The following is an 8,620-nucleotide window of genomic DNA, read 5'->3' as shown; positions in this document are numbered from 1 at the left end:
AATCTTTCTTTCCTAAAGTTCATGACAATATTATTCTATTTTTTCTTTTAGAATATTTATAGTTCTAGCTTTCAAATCTAGGTTTATATTATAATTCAATAAAGATTTTTTTGAGGTAGGAGTTAAGGTTCATTTTGCTTTTATACAGACAATTAGTTTAGTGCCGTAAAGACATTTTTCTGTCCCTGAATTGCATTACTTTCTCTGCTGAAAATTAATTCTGCTTGAAGCTATTTCTGGTTTCTTTATCATTTTTTTCAATAATGTATTGATCTATCCTTACATGCATACAAGGCCACCCCTAAGTTATGTGGGACACAGTAGGATCACTGCCTAAATAGAAAATAATTTAATTAGGTAAATAATTGAATTAAATTACATTTAGCAATTAATTTAGATAAACTAATAAAAACTATGTTTAAAATCTACTGGCTGGTGATCTTGAATGGCTCAGTTAGTTAACTGCCCAACTCTTAATCTCAGCTCAGGTCTTGATATAAGGATCACAAGTTCAGCCCCACATTGGACTCTATGCTGGGCGTGAAGCCTAGTTAAAAAAAAAAAAATCCACTGGCTCATGTGGAGTATAATTATTTATAGATGAAGATTTAAAATTAAGGATAAAATGTATTTATTGCTGTATTACTTTGTTAGGCTGCCATAATAAAGTGCCACAAACTGAATAGCTTAACTGACAGAAATGTATTGCATTATATTCTGGAGCTTAGACGTCTAGGATTAAGGTATCAGACATGTTGGTTTCTTCTGCTGGCTATGAACGTGAATCTGTTCAATGCTTCTCTCCTGGCTTCTGGTGGTTTGCTACAAAACTGGCTTATAGACACATCATCTTGATTTCTGCCTTCATGTCCACATGGTATTCTCTATCTATTTATATGTCTCTGGGTCCAAATTTCAATTTTTATATGGACATCAGTCATATTGGACCAAGACCCACCCTACTCCAGTGTAAGTTCATCTTAGCTAACTATGTCTTTAATGACTCTATTTCAAAATAAGATATATTCTGAGATACTGGGGGTTAGAAATTGAACATATAAATTGGGGTGGGGGGACACAATTGAACCCACAACAATTGTCCAAGCAGTGCACATACATTTTCTTGTCTTTTTCGGTCTCCAGGGCCTTCACTACAGTGTTAACATCAGCAAGGTTCTCCCTGAACTTTGAGGAAGCAGAGCATAGCCCTGATTATTTCCCCTCTAACCATATTTGATTTCCTTCCTGAATGTGGTAATGAACCCTGCATGGTGGAGCAACTGGCAGTGAGAGCACTTTCTTCAGGAGAGTAAGAAATGAGGACAAAAAACCATCGTTATACACCTTCTGAGGTCAGATAACAGACAGTTTAATCTTCTACATTATGGTTGGAAGTTCTGCTTCTTGAGAAGACACACAAAGTAACAAAAGATATTCATTGTAATTAGTGGACAGAGTCTGAACAATAAACTTAGTCAAGGAGGTCAGTTGTTACAGTTTCCAAACACAATGTCTCTGCACAATTAAAGGGAGAGAAATGTGAAAATAGTTTGGGCTGCTTTGAGAGCCCAGGCAAAGTCAGTTGCCATGAACTTGCAATGGTCCCAATCTGATCATTGGTGCTATTGCTTCTAGCAGTTGCTCAGTGGTACAGGGGTAGCAGGAGACAAGGGCATAATAGTAGCTGTGATGGATAGTGTTGAGGTTATTCACACAAGTATGGTTGAAATGATGAACTATGAGGACTATATTTCATAGACAAGAACTTGAAAAGAAAAGAGGACTGAAAAGATTGGGAAAATATACATAGGGTATGTTCAAGGATTCAGAGATTGAGTATCTCTGAGCTTTGGCAAGGTTCAGGCCATGTCCATTCATGATTGACTGAGTATCTACTGTGGAGATAGAGGACAACACAAGTGAGGATAGAAGAGCTATGGGGCTATGGATGGGGACAAGCTTTTGACATAATTACATGCAAGTATCCCAGGATTCTCAGGTCAATATCCTCAACACCTTTTTCATCCATCAAAACTTCCTTTCCAAACATTTTTCTCTGTCTCTGCCCTCACAACCCCACAAAACCTAACTCACAGATTGGTGTGGCTACAAGTTCATGGTAACAAACCTTAACTAGACTCTCAATATTGCCCACAAATCTTTTCACTGTCTACTGGAGACTGAGGTTTAGAGCAGGTCTGCGAGCCAAGTGCACAAGTCGTCTGTGCATCCTGCAGAGACACCAGCTTTTGAAACACACAAACCATGAGGAGAACTTTACGAGACCAAATCAGGAAAGTACTGACCTGCCTGCTACACATTTCAGCAAGTCATGCCCAGCTAGAGTTGAAAAACACTGTGGATGGCCTAACAAGTTACTTCAATAAGAGCTTGGATATCATGTCTGCTTGGAGCCACCATAGCATTGGGGATCGTGGGAAGATTCATGAGATGAGGAAACTCAGGTCCTATCCCGAGATGTTTCATGTTATTTAGGGAGAAAATTCCTCTAGTTAAGAAAGAAGGAGAAAGAGAAGCATGTGGCACTTTCTTCTACTTTCATTACACCAAGTGTTTAATCCACAACTGCTAACAGAAGCAGACACAGAAAAACAGTTACAACCAGAGATAACTCCAAAATTACAATGTGAGCCTGATCCCAAGAATAATAAACCTTGAATACTTCCTGTAAACTGGGACTCCCTAACAAAAACAGTTGTACCCTAGATTTTTGTTATGCTGATATCTTAAAACAAACCATGACCTTTGTGAACATGATGATGGCAATTCACCATAAACAGATTATTATAACCCTGTAATGTTGGTAACATTTTGTGTGATTTATTTCCCTATAAATGTATGTTGGGTTTAAATGGCAGAGCGTATCTTCTGAGTCTGACAACTGTGAACTCTACAAAAAAATTATCACTCTCTGTTTTTAAACACATTTTTGTCAAATCTTCATTTATGACATATCCTTCATATTAGGGAATGTTGAGAAAAAAATATATAAGAGGGGCACCTGGGTGGTTCAGTCGGTTAAGTGTCTGACTTCAGCTCAGGTCATGATCTCACAGTTTGTGGGTTCGAGTCCCACATCGGCCTCTGTGCTGACAACTCAGATCCCTAGAGCCTGCTTCAGGTTCTGTGTCTCCCTCGCTCTCTGCCCCTCCCCCACTCATGCTCTCTCCCTCTCTCCCTCAAAAATAAACAAACATTAAAACAACTTTTTTTTAAGAGAAAAGAAATAAGAGAATACCAGCAAGGGCCCACACAGGGAGTGACAGGAAGCTCTGCACAGACTTAACTGTTCAGGCTGAGCTAGGAGGGCTTTCCAGCTTCACAACTTTCCACAAACAACTATGGCAAGACCTCCATCTGGAATTCGTTTTCCCTCTCCTAATAAGAAGTGAAAGGGCTTAGACCATTGTACCTTGGGACACACAGAAGCACCAACAGATTGTCAACACCCTCATCAAACCCACAATATTGCCTATACATACTCGTATAGACACACAGTGATGTGTAATCACAGGGTCAGGTTTGGAGCTCAGTGTATGCCTTCATAAAACATGTGTATTTAGTGTATTTAGTATTAGTATTTATCTCTTTGTACTCACAGAGCCACACTATCCCACTAAATATGTATACCAACAGCAAATGATTATTTATACCTACACAAACACAGCTTATACACATACTCACATTCACATGCAAATCCAGTCCTTACACATGTTTATTAACACATCTCTCAGATACACATCAACAAACATATCAACACACTTTCGCATTCCACATTCCACATTTTGTTTCACTAACAAAAAATGCATGCATACAGATAAGCTCACACTCCTGTAATCTCAACAACACACATTCTTGCACATGCATTCAAATCCCCTGCTTTAGCTATGTGTATACAGAGGAGAGAGGCAAGTTAGGGGTTAATGCTTCCAGCTTACCCTCCAGTCTCAGAGGAAGCCAGAGTATGAGGCAGTGGGGCCCAAGAGGAAGGAAAGAATTAATGCTGGGGAAGGGAAAGGCCAGACTTAAACAGGTCTTTAAATAGGTCTGAACTCATAGTCTCTGTAAAAAGCTAAATCACAGGAGCCAGTTAGAGCTGCTTATGGTCAGAGATAAAGCAGAGCTCAAGGTGAGTGGTCCCTGGTGCCCCAGTCATCTCTGCCCTTCCCAGAGAACAGTAGGACTCACAGGGTCTCTAAGAATCTGAAATGCAAGGCAATGCACTGTGCGGAATGACCTGACTTATGCGGGCTCCAGGTCCAGCGATCCATGACTGGTGAATTTCCTTCTGAGATGGGGAGACAATTCGCTGCTCACACTGTGTCCTCCAGGGAAATTCTAGACAAGTAGGCAGCCTGCCTCCACACTCAATCCCTCCACAAAGGATGCAGGATCTGAACCCTACCCCACTTTGGCATTCTTGTTACATGACTTAGTTTTAGATACCCCAAAGTGAGAGAACAGACTAAATTTCTCTGAAGCCATTCCTTAGCAAGATCTCAGCCCATTTTATCCTTTACCCTTTCAGACTTGAGCAACTCGATTAAACTGATGAACATAACTATTTCTACATAATGAGTAGGGTAATTGAAGTCAACAGAGGTAGTGGTATCAGCACTGGATTCAAACCCATACTCACAGATGAAAACTGAGCTCCAGCAGCGTGAGAACATTTTTCTTGCAACCATATTCCCTGAAACAAAAGTTACGCCAAGTTCTCACAAATTATATTGTACTTTGGAGAACAGAAACATTGAATCTGAAGTTCAATGTGTGATCACCCTGGCTGTAACATAGAAAAAAAGGTGGCTTAATTTCTTCTGTCAATAAGCACTATGCTCACATGAGGTCTAGCATATGGTAGGCAAGGACAGGAACATATTTATAAGCAGGGAAAGGGGGAAGGAATTTGGGGCAAGAAGGGAAATTATATTGCCCTTCTTTTTCCTACTTTTTAGGGAATATACATCTCTTTCCCCCAACTCAGCAGCAAGTTGATGACCTGTGTCTCCCCTCAGAATTACTACTGAAAACCTCACACACTGCACAAAAATGACCCAAGATTGGTTGACTCCCTGTCTACTCCACATGACTTATAGCCTTAATTCTTCATGTGTTGAGTTCATACGTCTGAGGAGGAAAAAAAGACAAAAGAATTTCTTGTAGTGATGACACCATATTTCATGGGATTAAGTGTAGATAAGAAAGAAAGCCACCTGTCAAGAGCCCCCATTTCCCTCTTCAGACTGGGTCACCCCCTAAGAAGAGTCACTACTCCAAAAACAGTATGTGAAACAAACAGGTAATTTCCCTGTTAAGGCTGACAGGCAGATGTTTGTGGGAGTTAAAACCAATAACATGTAAAATCTTATAGTGTTATATTTACAAAAATAGCAATGTCTTACATATTATTAAAGAGATTGTTATGCAGTTTGAGAAATTGAAGGTTTAGCCAGTTTACTCACCAGTGCCTAATGCAGAAACGAATATGGTCTAAGTGCTTTTCCAGGTGCCTATGAGCCTCAGTGACTTTGTCCTCACAAATGGAAGGTGACTTACAGGGGGGAGAAAGGAGGGAGAAAGGAAGACTCTGATTCAAACAGAACGTATAACTGGAAGACCAAGCCAGCAGAAGGGAATGAAACAAGAGCCTTACACATCAGATAATGTGTATGCTTCTGAATTTTCACTATGCCCCGGAGAGGAGTATTTCTTTTCAGCAAACCTACAGCTATTATCTAGGTAGGATAGTAAAGTTTCCAATTTAGAGCCAGATTTACCAACTCTGAGCCACATTTCTCTCATAATGTTATAAATCTAGGGAAAATCCGAAATAGATTAAGTGTATTTGGGATCTCAAAGAAACCCTTTTATAAAACTATTATATCTGTAGACTGAAACAATTGTTAATCCCCATAGGTGATTGGTTAAGGGAGATTTGAAAAGATACTCTTCTTAACTTGGTGTTTCTGTTATGGAGGAGGTAAGAATGAATGAATTCCAGGAAAGTCTCAGGTCAAGTGAAATTAAATAGTGGGAAGGTGTTGAGTAAGACCCAGGTAAGCTTTTGTGTCATTGACTCTCAGATAGGTAATAGTCTCCAGAGGGATCAGACAAGATCAGCAATGTAGGCAAGTATCAGCAGAAGATGACATTCACGTCTTTCAATGGACAGGAGGTCAGACTCTACTATGAGAAATATATGTAGCTGTCCTGTGGCACCGCATCAAAGTAATGTTTAGAGGATTCTATCAGGACATTGTAAGATATGGCTAATCAGTTAAAAAAGCAATTACCCCTGAACAATGATATTTATTCATTACTTTCTTTGAAAATGGTAATTAAACCCTTGTTTTGTGCCATGCACAGAGGTACTAGGGATGGTGCACAATTCAGGGCTGACCTCATGAAAATTTGTCGTATAAAATGGAATTAGCAGACTATCACCTGCAGACCAAATCCAGCTAGTAGCCTGTTTTTGAAAATAAATTTGTATTGCAATGTAGCCACATTCACACATTTCTATACTGACTATGGTTGCATTCATGCTACAATGGCTAAGCTGACTAGTTGCAACAAAACTATATGGTCCACAAAGTCTAAAATATGTGTGATGTGACCTTTTACAGAAAACATTTGCTAGCCCTTAATCTAGGAGGAGACATCCACTGTGGATAACAGGTTTAAATGCAGGTGTACAATCTGTCAGTCAGTCATCCTCCAGCCCAAATACTCCTGGTAACTTCTAAATCAAAGGTAACTCATCATCACTATATACAATGCTATGAGCCATTAAGACAAAACGTTTTCCAAATTGGTTTCCTATCCTGAAAAGTTGCCTAGGTGGCTTAAACAGAGGGTGAAAAGAACCTATGGGAGAGGTTAAACAAATAAAATATTCTAAAGAATAGAAGAGCAAAAATTACTATCAGTGACATTATTTGTTAAGATACTTTTCCCTTAGCAGGTTTGACTTTCATGGAAAATACTGATTCTTATACAGAAATTACACTTGCAGCTAGCATGTTCTGATCCCATTTTGAATGACATAAACATGAATGAAGAAGAGAGTAGCATCACATTATGTTGAAAAAATGTATTTATTAAAACAATTGAAATTATTCCATTTTACCATTAAACTCAATGGTCCTATCATTCAATGGCCCCTACGAAAGATTAAAAATAATACTAATTTATTGATTATAATCATACATTATCTTCTCAGGGGAGAACAATTTAACCGTCCTGTGATGCTGGCTTTAGAGAACAGCTCTGCTCATCCTGAATACTTTATCCTACTTGGGATCCCAGGATTCAAGAATTCCCAATTTTGGATTGCCTTTCCTCTCTGTGCCATGTATGTTGTGGCTCTAATTGGCAATACCACTGTCCTCCATATAATCCGAATTGACCACACTCTCCATGAGCCCATGTACCTCTTTCTAGCCATGCTGGCTATCACTGACCTGGTCCTCTCGTCTTCCACCCAACCTAAAATGCTGGCTATCCTCTGGTTTCATGCTCATGAGACTGAATACCATGCCTGCCTCATCCAGGTGTTCTTCATCCATGCCTTTTCCTCTGTGGAGTCTGGGGTACTCATGGCTATGGCCTTGGACCGTTATGTCGCCATCTGCTTCCCACTCCATCACTCAAGTGTCCTGACCCCAGCTGTAGTGGGTAAATTGGGAGCAGCTGTGATGATGAGAGCATTGCTGTTGGTGAGCCCCTTCTGCATTATGGTCTCCAGGATGCCCTTCTGCCCCAACCAGATCATTCCCCAGCCATACTGTGAACACATGGCTGTGCTAAAGCTGGTGTGTGCAGATACTAGAGTAAATCGTGCATATGGGCTCTTTGTGGCCTTCTCTGTGGTTGGCTTTGATATGAGTGTCATCAGTGTATCCTATGTGATGATTTTGAGAACTGTTCTGGGGTTGCCTTCTGGTCAAGCCCAGCTCAAGGCTTTTGGTACATGTGCGTCCCATATCTGTGTCATCTTGGCTTTTTATATCCCAGCACTCTTTACGTTCCTCACCCACCGCTTTGGACATCATGTGCCCCGAGCAGTACATATCATGTTTGCCAATCTCTATCTCCTGGTTCCTCCCATGCTCAACCCCATCATCTATGGAGTTAGAACCAAGCAGATAAAGGACAGGGTAATTCAAGGTTGTTGTGGAAAAGATCCCTGAGTCAAGGATCACAGCATCACAATCAAGCCAATCACCCACTGTGATCTGGGAACATAAACACAAAAAGAAAGTCTTCCAAGCCATCACATATCAGTACAGAGGTTAGTAAACCTCCAGAAGAAAAGAATCAATTGTCAGGATGCCCAGAACAGGAGCTCTCTGAGAGATGTGATTGCTGATCATAAATAATGAGATGATGAATGTTCATCAGCACAAGAAACCAGTAAGAACTATGTCGACCTATCAAATTAGTGAAGATTTGAAAACAATGCCATTTGCCACAGACTAATGTGAAAATTACTTTGACACTGTCACTAGAAGTATAAGTTGGTATACCTTGTTAAAAAGGAGATTAGAAATTTCCACCAAAACAGTTAACAAGTATGTGTACTTTGGAGCATCTT

At 40.0% G+C, this 8,620-nt stretch overlaps 1 protein-coding gene across 1 annotated transcript; it reads left to right on the top strand.

Moving 5' to 3' along the window:
- Positions 1 to 7,271: 7,271 nt before the first annotated feature.
- LOC123602430 (olfactory receptor 52R1-like) lies at positions 7,272 to 8,216 on the top strand. The gene has a single exon (XM_045486919.1). It carries the CDS (start codon positions 7,272 to 7,274, stop codon positions 8,214 to 8,216), a length of 945 nt encoding a protein of 314 aa, XP_045342875.1.
- Positions 8,217 to 8,620: the final 404 nt, after the last annotated feature.

The sequence above is a fragment of the Leopardus geoffroyi genome, chromosome D1, assembly GCF_018350155.1.
Source record: "Leopardus geoffroyi isolate Oge1 chromosome D1, O.geoffroyi_Oge1_pat1.0, whole genome shotgun sequence".
Lineage (NCBI taxonomy): Eukaryota > Metazoa > Chordata > Mammalia > Carnivora > Felidae > Leopardus > Leopardus geoffroyi.
Note: the sequence above shows the minus strand (reverse complement) of the source record. Positions and strands in the feature narration are given on the sequence as shown.

Bases quoted from the DNA above. Each gene is read 5' to 3' on its own strand.
- LOC123602430 (XM_045486919.1), top strand. From the start codon at position 7,272: ATGCTGGCTTTAGAGAACAGCTCTGCTCATCCTGAATACTTTATCCTA.